This window comes from Ursus arctos, unplaced genomic scaffold (assembly GCF_023065955.2).
Source record: "Ursus arctos isolate Adak ecotype North America unplaced genomic scaffold, UrsArc2.0 scaffold_37, whole genome shotgun sequence".
Lineage (NCBI taxonomy): Eukaryota > Metazoa > Chordata > Mammalia > Carnivora > Ursidae > Ursus > Ursus arctos.
The window spans coordinates 3,233,430-3,252,552 of NW_026623053.1; the positions used below are offsets into that span (position 1 = coordinate 3,233,430).

Consider the following 19,123-nt stretch of genomic DNA (forward strand, 5'->3'; position numbering starts at 1 on the left):
ACCTGGGATGGAGCAATGCCCTTTTGGACAATATGATTTAGCTTTCTGCCACCTCTTTGGTTTTTTTTTTTTTAAAGATATTTATTTATTAGAGAGAGAGAGATAGCAAGTGAGAGAGAAAGAGAGAGGAGAGAGAGAGAGAGAGAAAGAGCACACAGAGGGAAAATGAGAGGGAGAAGCAGACTCCCGGCCAAGCAGAGAGCCCAATGCGGGGCTCAATCCCAGGACCCAGAGATCATGACCTGAGCCGAAGGCACTTAACCAACTGATCCACCCAGGCACCCCTCTTTGGGTTTTTTAAAATAATTTTTTAAAATTTTATTTATATATTTATGTATCTATTCATTTAAGTAATCTCTACACCCAACATGGGGCTTGAACTCACAGCCCCAAGATCAAGAGTCACATGTTCCTCTGACTGAGCCAGCCAGGCACCCCTTCTGCCACCTCTTTGGATTGGAGAAGTAAGAGACCGCCCAGAAGAGTGTGCTTTCTGGAGCCAGAGGAGGAGAAGTATTTAGGGTAAGAGCCAATTTTCAAGCCAGTCAATCCTGCAGAAGGATGAAGGAGAATGAGGATGGGCTTAGATTATTTGGTGAGAAGCAGGTCATGGTGACATTGAGGGAGGGTGATTTCAATAGTGTGGTGGAGACAGGAGCCAAATTACAGGGGACTTTTACATGCTTTTTATAATAGAGAAACTCAGACAAGACTCATTCAGTAATGATGAAACCTTTATTTGAGCCTGTCTTTGCCTACAAAGCACAAAGAACCTGTTCACAGAAGTTCATCCTAAAGACTCAGTCCTCATAGCTTCTCAGGACTTCAATTTCCTTCTTCTCTGGTTCCGTCAGTCCTCCCTTTTGTCATATATATCCTACTTACCCCTCCTCGTGTTCCTCTACACTCCAAAACAGAGATACAGGGGGAAAAGAACTTAATCATGAAATCTCAAAAAAATAAACAAAAGCATGTCCAGCACCTCCGGGCCAGGATGAAGAAAGGTGCAAGAGAGCCTCCTCTATTTCACCCTTAGGAGCACGAGACTCTTAATAAGCAATGGTAATAGAAAACTGACCTCTATAAAGAACTGGCCTCTCTTTGCCCTGAACTTTTGCTCAGGGGTCAGAAATGGAAACACCAGACAGGAAAGACTTAGGGGAGTTGTGAATGGAGGGAATTTACAATTAAGTAAAAGCTACTGTCTTCAGGAAAGCTCTAGAGAAGAGGCTGGCTGGCAATAACAGCAGAAGCCTCTGAAGAACCCTCTGGAATACTGACTTCCCCTTTGCTATAGAGAGGGGTGCTACATGTCCCACTTGCTTCTTTTCTCTGACTAGAATGCCTTCCTCCTTCTCTGACTGGTGAGTTTCCAAAGAGTCTTCAAAATCCAACTCAAACTACACCCATGTGATGACGACTTCCTTAGCAGAAGCCTTCCCTGGGCAGAGCTCACTCCTCCATTGTCTGAGCTCTCATACCTCCAAGAGTGAGGTACGAGAGGGATGAGATAAGTGGCCATACTCCTCAGTCCACTGACGAGTCTGCCTGCTGGTCAGGCGCCCTCTGACCTCTGTGTCCTCCGTGCCTCATTTAGTGCCTGGCACATAGTAAGTGACTGATCACTGTGTGGGAGAAGGGACAAGAGAAAAAGAGAGAAGGAAAAAAAGAAGGAAGAGCAGGGTGGAGGAAGGGAGAAAAGGAGCATCTGACTTAACTCTGCCTGGCCAAAAAAGGGAACTAGATCTTAAAAACTCTAGAGGAAAGGGAAAGAAAGGGGGAAAACCACTTTTCTGAGTCCTCTCTGCCTCCTCCTCTCACAACTTAGGACCTCACACTCCAACTGTCCTGTTACCACTCCTGATCCCTGAAGTCAGGCTTCTGGCTTCTTCCACCCCACCTCTCCAACCTCGTCCCATTCCTTTCCCACTACAGACGCCTCGCTCCTTTGCCTGGGCTCCTCATCTTCCCCACACACAGCACTCCCGCCTCATCACCCTGGCCACTCAGGCCCCTGTGCAGCGCCAGCTGGGGACAAGGACTTCTGCCAAGGGGCTCTCGGGGCGGCCTGCAGTGTATGGGCTGAGGAAACACTGGGCCGAGCCTACAAGTTACCTGAGAAAGAATATTGCCAAGAGGGCTTAGGTGTCCCAGGGATTGGAGAGTAGAAAGGAGCAAGTCCTGAAAAAGGGAAGAGCATGACAATTACAGTCCTTCCCCCACACTCCTCAAACTCTTTCACGGGTGGCCTTTCCATGTTTTGCACCTTGATCCAGGGGTCGGAATCATCATTTTCCTGACTGTCCTCTCATGGCCCCTACATGTTGACTCCTGGAGCTTCTTAACTGCCTTTCCAGCCAGATGCGCTTTCCCCACCGATGATGGTGTCAGGGTCCCTACACCTGTCGAGCTGCTCCTGGGCCTCCTCTCCTTATCCAGGCACTCAGCTGCCTTCCCCTCTCCAACAGCCTTTTCTAGGAATTCTGGAGCTACCTTTTGCTCAGCGAAGGTCATATATACAAAAGCAGTTTGTGAGTTATAAAACACTGTGCTGGAAGAAAATGCTATCACGAATAAAGCCTTCTCTTTCTCCCCCTATCATCTCTGTCCTTCTCTCATGATGTTTCTGATCCCTTCCTTCATGCCCCCCCCATCCACTGCTGCTCCCTACTCACCCAGCAGGTTTGGTTTGGTGCCGTGTGGGAACCAAAGGTATGCGCTGCACAGGGGGCCGCGTCAGGATGCAGGCAGGCATCTCAGCCCGAGGCCTCGGCAGAGTTCCCAGGCAGAGCCATCGGCCCAGGCCAGGACAGTAAGCATGGATAAGGTGGGAAAGGGCGTAAGTACGGTGGCTGTAGCCCCCCAGCACCAGTAGCTCCCCCTGCAGCGCAGCACCTGCAGCCCCCACATGGGGGGAGGGCAAAGGTGCCAGATGAGTCCAGCTATCAGTCTTCGGTTCATAGGCCTCAAAGCTCAGTAGATCCCCCTTCTCACCTAGCCCGCCTGCTACGTACAACCGGCCACCCAGAGCAGCCATGACATGGCCAGCCCGAGGTACCCCCATAGGGCTCAGAAGTGTCCCTGGCTTCTCAAGCTTGGGGTCATAGTGCAGCAACGAGGCCAGGTATTGGCCAGCCCCGCTGCAGCCACCGCTCACGTACAATCGGCCCTCCAAAACAGCAGCTGCGTGGGCAAAGCGTGGTGCTGGAAGAGCAGGTGCTGGCCTAAGGGAGAATAGGGCACGTGATCAGGCAGAAATCCCCTTCAACTTCTCTTCCAAGTCCCCTAGCCTTTCCCTAATGTCTGGAAACAGCCCCTTCCCCGCTTACCTCCAGACATTGAGCTCGGGGTCATAGGCCTCCACGGAGTTGAGAGCAACATCACCGTCTCGGCCGCCTAGGGCATAAAGCAGTCCATCCAGGGCCACCAGGGGAAAAAAGCTCCGAGCCTGGCACAAAGGCGCCACCTCCCCCCAGTCCTCTTGACTGGGGTCCCACCTGGACGCAGCGGAACAAAAGAGGAGAAGAGTGACCCCGGGACTATGTGGGTGGCTAGGCCAACAATTTCCCTCAGCTGCCCACCTTGGGGCCAGCTACTCTGTGGGGCCCATACCTGAGAGTCGAAGCCAGGGTGTTGGAGGGGCTGTAGAAATCCTGCCCCCCGCACACGTAGAGTTCACTTCCTGCTAGGCTGGCGGCCCCATGCCGGAAGCGCCCTGGGCCGGGCAGGGCCGGCAGCCGGCCCCACTCCACGGTTCGGACCAGCCCCGTGCCACAGCGGAAGGCCCGGGCCCACCACACGCCTCGGGATGGCTGTGTTCTGGCCATGTCTGATCGCAGCCCATCCCCGCCAATCACTACCAGGGCCTGGTCAGGCTCCCGCCGCCTCTCTTGACCCGGAACCGCAGCCTCTACCAGGAGCTGATGCAGCAAGTCTGGGGGCAGGGGGGGAGGCAGCCCAGCTGCCCGAACCCTCCGCAGCTCCCTGGTGGACATGCGGCCGAAGCGAACACATCGAAGCAGGGCCTTGGCCTCTGACTCCTCGGTCTCGGGCTGGGCAGCTAACCAACGCCACGCAGCCATGAAGGCCTCGAACTCCTCTTTCACGTGTAGCTCATCGCTATCCAGGAGCTCAGCCAGGCAGGCAGACGGTAAAGAAGGGAAAGTGGGGCACAAAGCCACGGCAGGCAGGTGGGTGAGGAGGTAGTGACGGGCTTTGCTCCAGAGCCTCTCTAAGCCAGGGGCTTCAGCTATGGGGAACAGGGCCAGGCAACGTGCAGGGCTGAGGCCGCGTGCCAAGGCTCTCTGGCACAGGGCGAGGCAAGAAGAGCTCTGGTACTGCAGAGCAGCCTGGGCAGCTCTCAGCAGTCCTGGCCACCTTGCCCGCACAACACCAGAGTAGGCAAAAGAGACGAGGAGTCTCAGGTCCTGGGCAGAGATGGTGTGCAGAGACACCTCTGTGCCCTGGGATTCCCTCATTCCACTCAGGAGCATGGCGCCAAAGAACTCGCTGCCGCAGGCCAGGGCTGCTCGGTGCACTGCAAGAAGGAGAAGCAGAGGGGAATCCAGAGTGTTGCAAATTGCCAGGCGCTATTCCAGCTTCACACCCCCAACTTGGGCCGACCACCCAAGGCTACAGGCCAAACTGTGGTGTGCAACAGAATACCATGGGGTGCTTGTTAAAATGCAGGATTCGGGGACCCACCCCCGGAGATTCTGACTCAGTAGGTCTGGGTGGAGACCCTAGAAGTTTGTATCCTAGCATTTTCAAGCATCCTGCACGACTCTCTTGTTAGTGGCCTGAAGATACTACGATAAACATTGCTTTAGTTTTTTTGATCCAGGTCAGTTAGAAAAAGAGCCTTGATCAATCAAGTTGAGTAGATGTTATAGACAGCATTTGCCAAAAGGGGGCACAAAAAACCTGCAAAGAGCAATGTGCAACTTATATAGGCCTCTATCGTGCACAAAATAAAGTTCTTTCCTTTACTACTGTAAGAGCCACTGACATCAGCCATTCGTTAGTCCAATTTTACTTAGAAAAGGGTCCCACACTCAGGAATGGCTGGGACCTAACCTCCACTAACTGCCATCTCCTGCTTAAGATTTCCCGGGTGCAGCTTTTCTCTGCACACCTCCCCCATCTCAGTACAATTCATGGAATTGTGACATTTTAAACTGGAAGCTTGTGAAATCACCCAGTTCAATCGCTCCTTTTAAGAGAAGGAAACTGAGTCCTAGAGAAAGGAAGTGATTTATTTTCTATTCCATGGCTGTCTGAGCCGATCTTCACTGCCCACTGGCACGATGTCCGGCTGCATGGCCCTCGTGACACGGAAACCATCCAGTTAACCGATGCTATTAAATCACTAAACTCATATGCTTCCTTTTCTTTTTTTTTTTTTTTAAGATTTTATTTATTTATTTGACAAAGAGAGAGACAGCCAGCGAGAGAGGGAACACAAGCAGGGGGAGTGGGAGAGGAAGAAGCAGGCTCCCAGCGGAGGAGCCTGATGCAGGGCTCGATCGCAGAACGCTGGGATCACGCCGAGCCGAAGGCAGACGCTTAACAACTGCGCTACCCAGGCGCCCCTAAACTCATATGCTTCCTAATGCAACTCAGTTTGAGATATTTGGCCTCCAGCAGGGAGTATTCTGACCAAAATATTTAACCTAAATCTCATTGAACCTTTAGCTCTCAATTCAAATTTATAGGAAATTGAGAGGCTAAAGGAACAAGTTAAAACCATGACAGAAAACACAGACACATCTAGAAAACAGAGCATTCTATAAGGTAACTAATCTTGTCTCTTCAATTACGTCAAGTCCTAAGAAGGGAGAGAGAGGACTGTACAGAGTAAAGGAAGCATGAGGCATGTGGATCTGAACACAGCATAGTCCTGGATGGGGCCCTGGGTTGAATAAACCAGCTCTGAAAGACATTTTCGGACAAGTGGGAAAATTTCAACATGAATTAGGTAATACTAAGGAATTATTGTTCATTTTGCTAGACATGCGGAAGGTGTTATGGTAATGTCCTTTTTTAAAGAGACACAGACCCAAGTATTTATCATCAAAGTGTCACAGATTTACTTTAAACTTCAGTGACAAATAAAGAGATGAAACAAATTTCATAAAATGCTAACTGTTAAGTCTGGGTGAGTTAAGACAAAGTAGTATTATTGGAGGGCTGAGAAGTGTTAAGAATCCAGTGAGTTCTGAGTTGGCATTAATGTGATCCACGGTCCGGTCAGGGACCAGCAGCAAGGCCAACCAAGAGGACCTCCGGCAGGAGGCTGTGATTCAGAGGCAGGGGAGATGGGTGTTTGAGTGTTCATATTAATGTTTTCTTAATTGTGTTAAGTGCTTCGTAATAAAAAGGGGGAATACTGCCGGCAGTCCTCTCAGGCAGGTAACAGGGCCGAACTCCCCGGAAAGCTTATAAACCTCCAGCTGCTCTGACCAGCTGTGGCACGCTGGCCTCTCTCAAAGGACAGCTGGTGTCGATGTGGCTTTCCGTTGTCTTTTTAAGCAGTCGGTAGTGCCTTGGTGCTTCCCAAGAAGTGATTAGCAGTGACAGCTTTCAAATACATATTGCCTGAGAAAATCTGCGTTCCTCAAAGCAGGTAAGCCATTTCAGTTCCCATATAATCAACCAACCTATAGCTCAGGGCCACTGGGAAAGGGTCACAGCTACTTGTATTCCCCCTCCTACTCATCATTAGTCCCTAGAATTTTATGTGACAGGTTTCCAACATTAAGTTCGAATGTTCCTTAGGGAAATGAAAGCAGGGATAGAAGTATGTTTAAATTCCAAACCCTAGAGAGAATTTTATAACTATGAAATTTCTAATCCCCCCCTCCATCTACTACTATCAGAAATCATAACAAACACTTCAAAGATCTGCTATGGATTGAATGTTTATGTCCCCCCTCCCCCCAAATCATGTTGAAGCTGTGGTCCTGTGTGGTGATATTTGTAGGTTGTGGCCTTTGGCAGGTAATTAGGTATGGGAGTGGACCCCTTGTGAATGGGATTACTGTCTTATAAGAAGAGACATGAGAAAGATAACCTCTCCCTCCACCAAGTGGGGATATCATGAGAAGGTGGCCCTCTTCTAACCAGAACCTGACCATAGGGGCACCCTGATCTTGGACTTCCAGGCTCCAGAACTGTAAGAAATAAATTTCTGTTGTGAAACCAACCAGTCTATGGTACTTTTATGAAAGCAGGCTAAGCTAAGACAGGATGCTTTTTCCTCTGGGAGTCCCAGAAGCACTTTGGGTTCCAGTCATTCTAATGAGCAGTAGCTATGTGACTTTGGACATGGCTTGAAGTCTGTTCTCTTTGTCAGTAAAGTATACAAGCTGACCTAGATAACCTCTGAATCAATACCTTCTAATTTTAAATTTGTATGTGCCTGCATTCCAACTCCCAGTGTCAGATCCCACGTGTCTTTGGTTTGGTTGCGTACGAGGGAACGTGAAAGCAGACTGGGCTAGTGAATGTCGGCTTATACCCTGGTTCTCACCAGTTAACATCTCTGAGTTTACCGCTCTTCCCCTGCACCTAGGGGTAATGGTACCTACCTCACTAGTTTTCAGTGAGAATGAAAAGAGATGACGTGTGTAAAAATTCCTGGACCCCAGTACCTCACTGAGTTAGTAGAATCCGAATAATACTCAACTTATCCAACCCTCCTTAGCTTTCCTGGTGATGAGCACAATTAACTTCAAAGGACGGTGTCCTGGTAGTCTTAAGATTTGTGGCAAAACAGAACCAGACCTTTTTGTTAGCTGTAGGACTTTTATCTACCAAGATGTCAAGCACACTTAGGTGAGAGGACACACTGTGAGTTTTTCTACCATATTCCTCCGGCTTTCCTGTGTCCTAAATAGAAGAAGCCAAGAAGGGCCTTTGGTTAATCCCTGTTTGAGTCAATCACTCTCTGCTTGTTCTTCTGGCTTAGAGTGTACTCCTAACACCAGCCAGCTGGCTGGAAATTCCTTGTTACTGGCCACAGGGAAAGCCACAGGTTTGAAGGGTCATCTTAAATCTGTCAGTGCTCCCACGAAAACAACACAACTGCGCATGCCTCACTCTCAGTGGGTCAGGAAAGGCACCAAAGGCCACCCCCAAGGAAATTCTGCCTGCAGCAGGCATCAAAACCACTGTCGTAGGGATCAAACCACACATGCATTTGCACCTGAAGTAACGTCATGCCACACTGGTCCTCACCTTGCAGCCGGCAGCCGCCTGCCTCCAGCTCCAGGTCACACCCCACGCCATCTTTGTAGAGAAGCTCGATGTTACGCAGGTTCTCCCTCAGCTCCTCTGCCTGGCTGGGCTGCTTTTCGTCTTCCCCGGGGCTTCCAGCCCCCTTGCCTCTCCTCTGGGCCGCGGCCTTCACCCGGGGTGCTCCCAGAGCCTCGGCCACGACCAGCACATCTCCCCACGGGGCAGGGCCCAGGAAACCCTCATAGGCAAAGGTCAGCGCGGCCTCCCAGGCCCCGGCGGCCACGTCGAGGCTGAGGGGCGGTCGTGGACCTGTGCCGCCCAGCATCCTGTCTCGGAAGAGGCTGCTAACTGCAGCCAGGATTACCCGATGCACCCCGTATACTCGCCCCGCAACTGACACCTCTTCGTCCAGCAACAGCCTCTGCTCCCGAAGCCGCCGTGCCTCATTGAAAAACTGGCTCGGATGTTCCTCGCTGCGCAGTCCCTCCAGCTCTGCCGCGTCTTCTTCGTCTTCATTTTCTTCCCCCTCGTCTTCCTCTAGGGACAAGGCCGGAGAGGGAAGGTTCCCTGGGGCCACAGGCCTGGGGACAGCCTCTTCCAGAGGAAAGGGGGGCAAACCGGGATCCCCGTCGGGGGAAGGAGGCCAGGAGGGAGTTCTCCGGTCGGGTAAAGGGAGGCCGAGGCCGTCCTTCTGGGCGGGAAGAGGGTCCGAGGAACGATGTGCGGAGTCCGAGACGCTCATGGTCCGGTCCGCTGTTTGGCCGCAGGGAAGAGGGAAGAGAGGAAGCGTTGCTGAGAGCTGGACCCAGAGAGGCCGGAGGAACCCCTGCCTCCAGCCCGGCCACGCGGCAGCCCCTCTCCCTACTTCAAACCGCACTCCCCACCCCCATCCCAAGGCTCGAGCAGCTAGGTTATACTGCCCAGCTCTGGGCTTCACCAAGCGCAGCGAAGCGTGCAAGGAGCCTGTGTAAGGATTCAGCAGCCAGAGCGTATCCCACCCGTCTTGCCCCCATCCCATCCCGATAGTCACCCTCCTGAGACACCAGTGTTCCTTCTGCCTCTCACTTGAACCTTCTCAGCTTCGGACGGTGTGGCAGAGGGAACTTGCCCCTCAACCGGTCAGTGGCCCCACCCGACTAATTATAGCCGGTGCTGGCGGGCTTGGGGACTGGGCTCCGGGTGCCCAAACTCTGACACCCAATCCCCCAGGCCTTATCCCGAGATGACCTCCTTCTCCCTTCCACCTGTAGGTCACGTCCTTGTGCTGAGCGAGGCAAATTCGGAAGCCAAGGAGGGTGCGGGGATCGGGAGAGTGTGCCAGGCCAGAAAGGCTGCGTTCACCGGACGGGTCTGGAGGGGGAGGGGAAGAGAGTCTGCACTGCGCACCCGCGGGAGCATGGGGCCAGAAGAGGGAGGGGTCTGTTTGGGGTCAGTTCTAGGCTCTGACTGTTGCTTTTTCCCCGTGCACGATAAAGCTGAGACCCTGGAGCGATCGATACTGACATGAAATCCACACAGAAACAGGCTGGATCCACCCAGGGCGGAGGGGAAGGGGAAACGGAAGGGGTCAGGGCTAGGTACCACAGGTGATCCACCCCCCAGCTCGGGATTTCCTCCCCGTCCGGAGGTGGGGTCAGTGGTGAGACAAAGAAGCCCAACACTGTGTGTTCAGAGTCGGGATGAGTCTAACTCTCACCTAGGTCTCTGGGATGAGGACCCCACAGTGGGACGTGGTGTCATCTCTGCTGCTGGGGGCCCAAAGTCCTCAGGGGGGCCATAAGCATTTTCACTGAGGCAGGACACCAACAGCTGCTCCCTCTGTCCAGGATAAAGCCTCTTTCTTACTCCGAGACCCTCTAAATCTGGGGTTTTCACTGCAATTCTAGGTATCTTCATGGGGAAGAAATTTAGGGAATGGGATAGGAATGCCTCTTCTCTACCTCTCCCTGGAAGGTAGGACAGGCCAAGGGCTGCTGGGGTGGATTCCCTGGCCAATAAAAAGATTGGTCCAGGCTGCATAGATTGACCCAACAGGCTGACTTAACCAGGGAGCGACGCTCGATTGTTCCTTACAAGCCAGGTGAGAGGGTGGCCTTCTTGTGGCGGAGGGGCGAGACCAGCCAGGTTCCTCTTTCCTCTCCTCTCACGTGGCACTATGTCCTGTTTCATGCAGCCTGGGTCCAGAGCTTGGCGGTACCGTGTGGATCATCTTCACTTTGGACAACGCGTCAGTCATGGCTATGCAAAAGGCGGGCTTCACAGAGATCTTTTCAAACCTGCTCCTGGTAATGTTCATCCCCTCCTCTGATATGTCCTTTTCCCAAGTGGGCTGACTAGCAGCCTGCACTTTTGGTGACTCCAGCCTGGACAAGTCATTTTAAGAATCAGGTGGAGGCATCAGATCAGTCAATAAAGTCTCTGTAACCCACTCCGTCTGTGTTCTGCCCTTCCAGGAGCATGGGTGCAGCTACCTAACCTAGATCTGGAAAACGAGTCAGGTGGTGACCATGACTGTCCTTCTGTGCTTGGCAATGGGCAGTGTGGAGTGGAGGTCCAAAGCAGTGGCCAGGGAGTCAAGATGGGGGTGAGAGTAACTGAGGGGATGGCTGTGAGAGCTGGATAGATCTGGAAAGGGCCAAATGTGGGCAGATGTGGAATTGGGTGTGTGTGTGTGTAGCTGGCAGAGCAGATTCTCAGGGACCCAACCTGAAACTGGGCAGATTCGCTGGAAGAGACTCCATATGCCAACTCTTTAAGGGAAAAATAAGGACTTATTCTAGGGATCTGCTGGGATGAGCACTAGACAAGACTACTAGATGAGAAATGCCATTTCCTGCTCCCAGATAGTTATAATCTTGAGATCCACCCTTTTTTTTTTTTTTAAGATTTTATTTATTTATTTGACAGAGATAGAGACAGCCAGTGAGAGAGGAAACACAAGCAGGGGGAGTGGGAGAGGAAGAAGCAGGCTCACAGCAGAGGAGCCTGATGTGGGGCTCGATCCCATAACGCCGGGATCACGCCCTGAGCCGAAGGCAGACGCTCAACCGCTGTGCCACCCAGGCGCCCCGAGATCCACCCTTCTGGTAAGTGAAGGGACACTTTGCAATTTGAGGCAGGAAGGAAAAGACATCTATTTAGCCAGACTCCTTTATGGGAAGAGGTTCATGGGAAAGGGAACTTAGAGGATGGGAGAGGAGAGTAAGGAGAAGGAGGAGAAGTTCTTCCTCCCCTTCCACTCATTTCTCCTTTTTTTTTTTTTTCTTTTGGTCACCCATGGTAGCCCAAATGATCTTCCTGATCCTCTCTCTCTCTTTTTTTTAAAAGATTTTACTCATTGGGGCACCTGGGTGGCTCAGTCGGTTAAGTGTCTGCCTTCAGCTCAGGTGCCTTCCAGTCAAGATCCTGGAGTTCTGGGCTCAAACCCAAGTCGGATCAGTCGGGCTCCCTGCTCCGCAGGGAGCCTGCTTCTCCCTCTCCCTCCGCTGCCCCCCACCCCCGCTTGTGCTCTTGCGCTCACTCGCTCTCTCAAATACAAAAGTCTTAAAAAATATGTATTTATTAGAGAGAGAGAGCGAGCATGCAAGCACAAACAAGGGCAGGGGGAGAAGCAGACTCCCCTGCTGGATCCAGGACCCTGGGATCATGACCTGAACCCGAGGCAGACGCTTAAGTGACTTAACCACCCAGGTGCTCCCCTGATCCTTTTATCAATTATCTGCTAGAACATTCCTCCCCACAAACCCCAGCTGACAAGCCACTTGCTTCTTTGGATACCCAGGTGAGACAATGGGAAGCTGGCTGAGAAATGTATTAAAGGGAATGCATGTCTCAGAATGTCACCTCCCCTTGGAGCAGGGTAACTCATTAGCCCAAGCCTCCCCAGAGAAGACCCCGTGACTTCTGATTCTGTATGTCATTTGCAAGTTGTCCATCAGAACACTCACAGTCCTGTAAGTCGCTGGGCTGGCTGGTTTATAATCTTGCCTTAGTCGTCCCAGCCTAACCTAAGTCACTGACAATAAACTGGGTACAGGGGTAATGAGCGTGGCTGAATGAAGGGAAGCCAGGAGTTGACCCCTAAAAAACCCAGTTTTTCTCTCTGTTCTTTTACATAAAGAGCGTTTTCTTTGGAAATATGGTCCCGCAGTGGTGAGGTCCTGAGGGCGGTTTCTTTGGCATGTTTTCCATCTTCTCCTTAGCCACTTGGGTCCTCACAGGGACCAGTATCTCTGGAGACCTCAAGGTGAGAACCACGCTGAGGTATGGAGCATACCCGTCACCTGCCCCCTTCTCTTACCACTAAGGGTTCTACTTTTGCTTCCAGGACCCTGCTACAGCTATCCTTGCCATCATACAGACACACTTTCCTACCTGGGGATTTTTGCCACAAGTGGTAAACCTTCTGTGCAGAATGACCTGGAGCCCTGCTTTCTGCCTCTCTGAGGGCCAAGGGTATACGTGATGAAATGAGCAAGAGACTTCATCAATCACGTTAAAAGTAGTTTAAATGCAGGTAGCCCCTCACCTTCCTTCACCATGTCTCCCCATCCCTCATGTCACTAAAAAATTGTGTGGTGTTCTTTGATTATCAAATTCGGCATCCCCAGCATCTGGGTGGCTTAGTCGGTCTGCCTTCAGCTCAGGTCATGATCCCAGGCTTCTGGGATGGAACCCTGCATGGGGCTCCTGACTCAGCAAAGAGCCTGGTTCTCCCTCTTCCCCTCCTCCCGCTCGTGCACTCTCTTGCTCTCTCTCAAATAAATACATAAAAATCTGAAAAAAAAAAGAAAAGAAAAAAAATTGGCATGTCCCCCTCCCCACCTCACACACCTTCCATTCCCCCCTCTGGCACTGGTGGTGCCTAGACAGTCCTACTGCTCTGGCATGTGATTCTCTCTCCACAAAGGAATGTGTGTTCCCAATCTCATTTCCAGGCTCCTGTATGATTGGAGAAGCTCCAGGAAGTAGGACTGACGTTGGTGTGTGGAATGGGAGCTGCCTGGGGCCAGAGTGCCAGTAAGGCTAGGATTTCCACAGTTGTCCAGAGCAAGGGTCCTGTCCTGCCTGAATAGCCCTCTCTAATCACCATCAGGGGAGTGAACCAGAGGGGAAGGTGAGAGAGATAAACCTTACCTAGCCCATCGCTTGGCACAGAGTAGATGCTCAGAAATCAATAATGACTCAAGGGGATTCATGTGGGCAAGGTAAAACCTTCAAAGACAGGATAAAATTTAGCATGGCCAGCAACTTCTGGGAAAGCTAGGTGAAAATATTGATTTCTGCCTCTGCCCTTGTCCTCAGACCATGAGCATGGATGGTGTCTGCCTCTAGCCCCCCAGTGGCTGCCCGGACTCTAAAGTGCCATTCTGTCCTCTGCCCTTTCCTGCTTTGTTTCAACCCCCAAAGTCTTCCAGGTCAGTTGGTATCTTACCAAGAGGTTTGGCGGGAAAAGGAGAAAATGTAGGTAGAGTCTAGGGGCATCCTAAGAGTATAATTTTGGGAGGAGGAGGAGTACAAGAGGGGTCTGTCTAAGCCACCAGGAGTTAGATGACGATGTAGGGAGGTGGAGATGACTGTGGTTGGCTGGTGTTTGACAGTCCAAGCTCGCATGGCAAAATTCAGTCTGCCGGTACATCAAGGCAAAGTTTGGGGAGGGTATCTCTCATCCATCTGCCTCCCGTTTTCCATCCCACATTACCAGGCATCTCACTGCACTCTACTCCCATCCCTTCTTCCCATTAAGATCCCTAAGCTCCCTCGACTCTTTGCTCTGTGCTCCCCGCTCCTTCCTGCCTCTCGAGAGGAGGAGGGGGCAATCATTCTCCCTCTACCTGGGACCATTCTCCAGTGATTGCCATGCCCTCTTATAGTGGCTGTGCCAGAATAAACTCTACCAGTCATTGGCTTTTTTGGGAAAGGCTATGGCAGGAACCATGAACGTATGTGAGGCTATCTGTTCACGTTGCTTATTGCTGTAGTTTTCGTCCTTATTGGTGAGTACTCCTCCTCCACCCCCACGTGGGCCTTCATTAGTCACCTTTCCCCTCGTGCCCCTCACTGCCCTACCTCTGACTTTTAGGGCTTGACCCTGAAGCCTCTTTTCTGTCTCTCTAGTCCTAAAAGTGGGAAAACGTCTGCTAACTTGGTAGTGGTGTACATGGAAGTTGGACTGGGGAGGAAGGAATAGAGTATGGGGAAAGGAAGCCAGAATCTGCTGTCCTTGTGTCTCTAGACCTCAAACTCATGACTCATTTGGAGACCAACCTCCTGACCTTTCATCTCTCCCAAAGCTGATCTGAACACCACCCCCACCATCTCCAACTTCTTCCTCTGCTCCTATGCCCTTGTCAACTTTGGTTGTTTCCCTGCTTCCCTTAGGTGGTTGCCTGGTTAGTATGGGCACGTGTTAGCAGCGGTCAGGCCCTGGGTTGGGAGGACCTGGGAGACTTGGAGGAGCATCCTGGGGTGCAAGAGTGGGTGGTACTGAGGCTTGGACAAGGGACAGGCTGCATTCACTCTTCCCTGCTGTCTGGTGTCCTTCCTACCCCCGTACAGCCCCTGGCTCTCCCTCCTCGGCGCTCTGCTCCACCTGCTCGTCATGCTCCTTCTCACTTGGCGGGTGGCGCTCACTGCTATGTTGCTTACCCCGCTGCTGCTGTTCCATACATTCTACAAGAAACCTGGTAAGCGGGCAGGCGGGTAAGGGAATGAGGACGTGAGATACAGCATGAGGCTGACGCCCATATGAAAGCCAGAACTGCCAGAAGGAACTCATTTCCTCTCCTGCCTGAGGAATGAGGCCCCACTTCTGGTCATTCTGCAACCCCGCTTCCTCAGCGGATGTGAACTGGAGCTCTTCCGTCCAGGTGGGCACCTACCACATGGCGCTATCCTGTTCAGAAAGCTTGACCAGTGTGCAGGACCACGTCAAGAACTGGTGAGGGAGTCTCTAGACCAGAGGTTGAACACTGGTGGCCTTTGGACTGGATCTTACCTGCACAAGTTTAGTGCAGACTGTACAGAATTTACAATTTTTACAATTAATTGCCAATATTTAACATGCATCTGGTAGTTTGGGGCCTCCATCCCCCAGGACACACGCAGCTGGAGCCAAGTAGCTGCTGTCCCACAGGACAGGCCACATATTCTTCCGTTTGCCACAGTTCCCACCCGGTCCACTTTAGCTTTTGATATTGTCTGTCTGGTTCTTACAGGGTTTTGAGTTTTCAATCCCTACTCTAGCCATAAAAGGAAACTAGCTTCCCCAAATCCAGGAGGGGCAGGGTAGACAAAGTAGGCCTCCCTGCCAATAAGAGACTCGGGAGAGACTGAGCTAGGAGGAGAAGTCCACAATTGAGGACTCAGGGAGCCATAATTTTAGTCTCTTGGTTTTACAAACTGTAAGGCTATCTTGAGATGCCTCAGCCAAGAGCCCAAAGCTCCCTAAAGAAAGAATCTCCTGCTAAGCAGTACCAGCTGGGTCTACAGTGCTCAAGAAGGTCCTCCCTCCAAGATCCATACCATCCCATAATATTAATAAAAACTTATAAATACCCAAGTCTAATACATAATAACATGCTTGATTCCCATTTACAAAATTAACTCCCCAAGCCTAGAGAGGCAGAGATCATTCTCGTTCTCAAATATATTCAAGGAGAGAACTTTATCTTCTACCTGCATCCCAAACACTCCCTCTTCTACCCCGAAGTTTCTGATTGTAAAAGTCCACGTCTTAGTGTATTTTCAACCCACTTACGGGTTTATCCCGAAAAAAGTGTTCATCAGCAACTTACTCTACAACTTACTCTTTTCCCAGGTGCATATAATCCCAATTCTTTTTATCTTTTGGCCCAAGTCTTACTTGATAGTCTTTGATTATCTCTGGTTTGCCTCCACATCAATTTATTCATTCACTCAGCAAACGCTAACTGAATGTCCACCCTATTCTAAGTAAGTACTGGGAGATTACAAGACCCCTTCCTCTCATGGAGTTCATATTGTAATGGGAGAAGTCAAACAACAAACACAAATAAAACTATTAGATTAGAAGGTGATAAGTGCTATGAAGAAAAATAAAACAGACAAGGGGGCTAGAAAGTGCTGGAGGAGAGTAATTTTAAGTCGGGCTGTCAGGAAGATCTCACTAAAAACAGAAAAAACGTTGAACAAAGACTTAAAGATTGAGCTGACAGAGCAAGCTCTGGCTGAGGGAAGAGCTTTCCAGGCAGAGGGAGCAGCAAGTATGAAGACCTTGAGGACTGGCACATCTTCAGTGTGTAAGGAAAAACGAAATGGCCACTGTTGCCGGAGCAGAGTGAACAAGGTGAGTAGCAGGAAATGAGGTCAAAGCAGTAAGTGGGGGAGAGGCAGGGCAGATGGGGAGGGTCTCAAGGCCTTTGAAGGACTCTGGTTTTACTCCAATATAGGAAGACTCAGAGGGTTCTGAGCAGCAGAGTGACATGACCTACAGTAACACTGTTCACTCTGGCCGCTGTGTTGAAAGACTGTAAGTGGGCAGTGGTAGAAGCAGATACACCAGCTTCGGCAATAATCTCGGAGGCAGAGAATTCTGGCTTAGTCTAGGGGGGCAGTGGTGGAAGTAAGAAGAACCAGGATTCAGGATATATTCTGAAGGTAAAGTCAGTGTGATTTGATGAACTGGAGATGGAAAAGAGGTGCCAGATAACACCAGGGCACTGTGACATGAACAACTAGAAGGACAGGGTTGTCATCCACTGAAATAGGGAAGCCTGCAGCATGAAGATGGGGAGAAAAAAGTTCAGTTTTGTGTGTTAGATTTGAGATGTCTATCAGGCATCCAAGTTGAGATGCCAATCGGCAGCTAGATATTCAGAAGTCTAGGTTGAGGCTAAAAAATTGGGAGTCATCCACACTGAAACGGTTTAAATGTAGAAGACTGGATGAAATCACTGGAGGTGTGTGCAAACAGACAAGCAGTCCAAGGACTGAATCCTAGTTACTAGCTTGTGGAAATGAGGACAAACCAGCAAAGCAGACAAAGAAAGAGCAGTCAGTAAGCTGGGAGGCAAACCAAAGAACGTGTTCTAAAGCCAAGCAAAGAAAACGTTTCAAAGATGGAGTGCCAAATGCTGCTGATTGCCTATGTGGGATGAAGCTGGTTATGCCATTAGAGTTAGCTATGTGAAGTCTTTGGTGACCATGATAAGGACAGCCTTGTGGGGGTGCCTGCGTGGCTCAGGTCATGACCTCCGGGTCCTGGGATCCAGCCCCGGCTCATTGGGGAGTTTGCTTCTACCTCTCCCTCTGCCCCCTCCCCCCTGCTCATGTACACATGCACTCTCTCTTCCCCTCCCTCTCAAATAAATAAAATCTTAAAAAAAAAAAAAAAAAAGAACAGCCTTCATAGCTGTTGGGTGGAATGGACTTCATAGGGAGTTGGTTGAGAGGAATTAGAAACAACTCTTTTAAGATGTTTTGCTATAAAATGGAGCAGAAAAACGGGAAGCAACTGAAAGGGGAAAACAGGCTCAAGAGGCAATCTTGTGTTTTAAGATGAGGAAAACGAAAGCATAACTGTGTGCTGAGAGAAAAATCTAGGAAAGAAAGGGAAATATGGACTCTACAGAAAAGGAGGGAGAACTGTTGTCCTGAAAGGCTAGAGGATGGGATGGACCATAGAAAGAGCTGGACAGGAGCACGGACAGTTTGTTTATAGCGGTTTCTCAACCTTGACATTGATGACATATTAGCCTAGAGAATTCTTGTGTGGATGCTGTTCTGTATATTGCAGGGTATTTTGCAGCATCCCTGGCCTCTACCTAGTAGCCCTGCCTCAGCTGTGGCAACCAGCTGTCCTCTGGAGAGCAAAATCAATCCCAACTGAGTATATAGTAACCGGTATTAACAGTATACTGCTAAGACAGGAACAGAAGGGAAAGCAGAGTACATGGGTATAAATACTGGAAGGTGGCTGGACGTAGTGGTGGGAGCTCGTGAACGTTCTCTGATTGCTTCTATCTTCTCACTAAAATAGGAGCCAAAGAAGAGTAAGAATCGGGGGAGACACAGGAGATTTCAGGGGCCAGAAGGCATAAAACAGTTGTTGGAAAGAGGGCAAGTGAAAGGACTGGGGAATATTGGGAGGTGGCCGAAGTTTCAGGATGATGGATTTAAAGTAAGACGAGTCAGCCTGGCTGTTTTTCACCAGCCCTTTCAGCTGCATAGCTCTAGGATTCAAGTGTGTCAAGAGTTCAAGTATGAGAAAAGCAAGTAAGGCAGAGGAGGTGAGGCATTGCAGTGAGGCGCTCACGACTGGAGTTTAGCTGGAGGGGAATGAAGACACACAGGGGATGAGGTCAGTGGGAAGGAAGATCTACAGATTCAGGGCCTGATAAAAAGATGAACTGTTAGATTCAGTGCACTAAAGGGTATGAGCTGGAAAGATAGGAGGGATGTCTGAGATTGAGATATGGAGAAGCTGTAGGTCTAGACTAGGACCAAGGGAATGAGTGGCTGCAGTGGGGGCAGGGGACAAGATCACGGGAGGAGCACAGAGCTGAGACCAGAGCGTTAGAAGGATGACCCACACAGGTACTAAAGTCAAGATTTGGTTTGTTTTTAAGACTTTATTTATTTATTTGAGAGAGAAGAAGAGCACAAGCGAAGGGAAGGGACAGAGGGAGACGGAGCAGGCTCCCTGCTGAGTAGGGAGCCCGAGGCGGGACTCGATCCCAGCATCCTGGGATCATGACCTCAGCCGAAGGCAGATACTTAACCAACTGAGCCCCCGAGGTGCCCCTAAAATCGAGATTTGATAGGAGTGGTTGTGGCACGTTATAGTCTAACGAACGGCATGTGTTTCAAAGCTAAGGTGTGGCAGGGATGAGAGGGAACAGACTGA

General features: G+C 50.6%; 1 protein-coding gene across 3 annotated transcripts; it reads right to left on the minus strand.

Annotated features, from left to right (window-relative positions):
- Positions 1–716: 716 nt before the first annotated feature.
- On the minus strand, positions 717–9,605 carry KLHL33 (kelch like family member 33). 3 transcript variants are annotated; one of them, XM_026490538.4, is made up of 7 exons: positions 9,269–9,605; positions 8,239–8,991; positions 3,613–4,537; positions 3,330–3,497; positions 2,676–3,224; positions 2,116–2,181; positions 717–1,625 (listed from the first exon to the last, which is right to left on the minus strand). In XM_026490538.4, exons 2-6 carry the CDS (start codon positions 8,978–8,980, stop codon positions 2,142–2,144), a joined length of 2,424 nt encoding a protein of 807 aa, XP_026346323.2. In that variant the 5' UTR covers positions 8,981–8,991; positions 9,269–9,605; the 3' UTR covers positions 717–1,625; positions 2,116–2,141. The 3 variants fall into 3 exon arrangements, with proteins under 3 accessions (XP_026346323.2, XP_026346322.2, XP_044236739.2); XM_026490537.4 differs by having other exon boundaries at positions 717–2,181; XM_044380804.3 differs by having other exon boundaries at positions 717–3,224; positions 9,269–9,601.
- Between the last annotated feature and the right edge of the window lie 9,518 nt (positions 9,606–19,123).

What these genes read in the sequence shown, in the direction of transcription:
- KLHL33 (XM_026490538.4), bottom strand. Translation starts at nt 8,980, where the DNA reads ATGAGCGTCTCGGACTCCGCACATCGTTCCTCGGACCCTCTTCCCGCC. An exon ending in ACCCTGGCTTCGACTCTCAG is followed by an intron (nt 3,498 to 3,612) that starts GTATGGGCCCCA and finishes CGCTGCGTCCAG; the next exon opens with GTGGGACCCCAGTCAAGAGG. An exon ending in CCCGAGCTCAATGTCTGGAG is followed by an intron (nt 3,225 to 3,329) that starts GTAAGCGGGGAA and finishes ATTCTCCCTTAG; the next exon opens with GCCAGCACCTGCTCTTCCAG.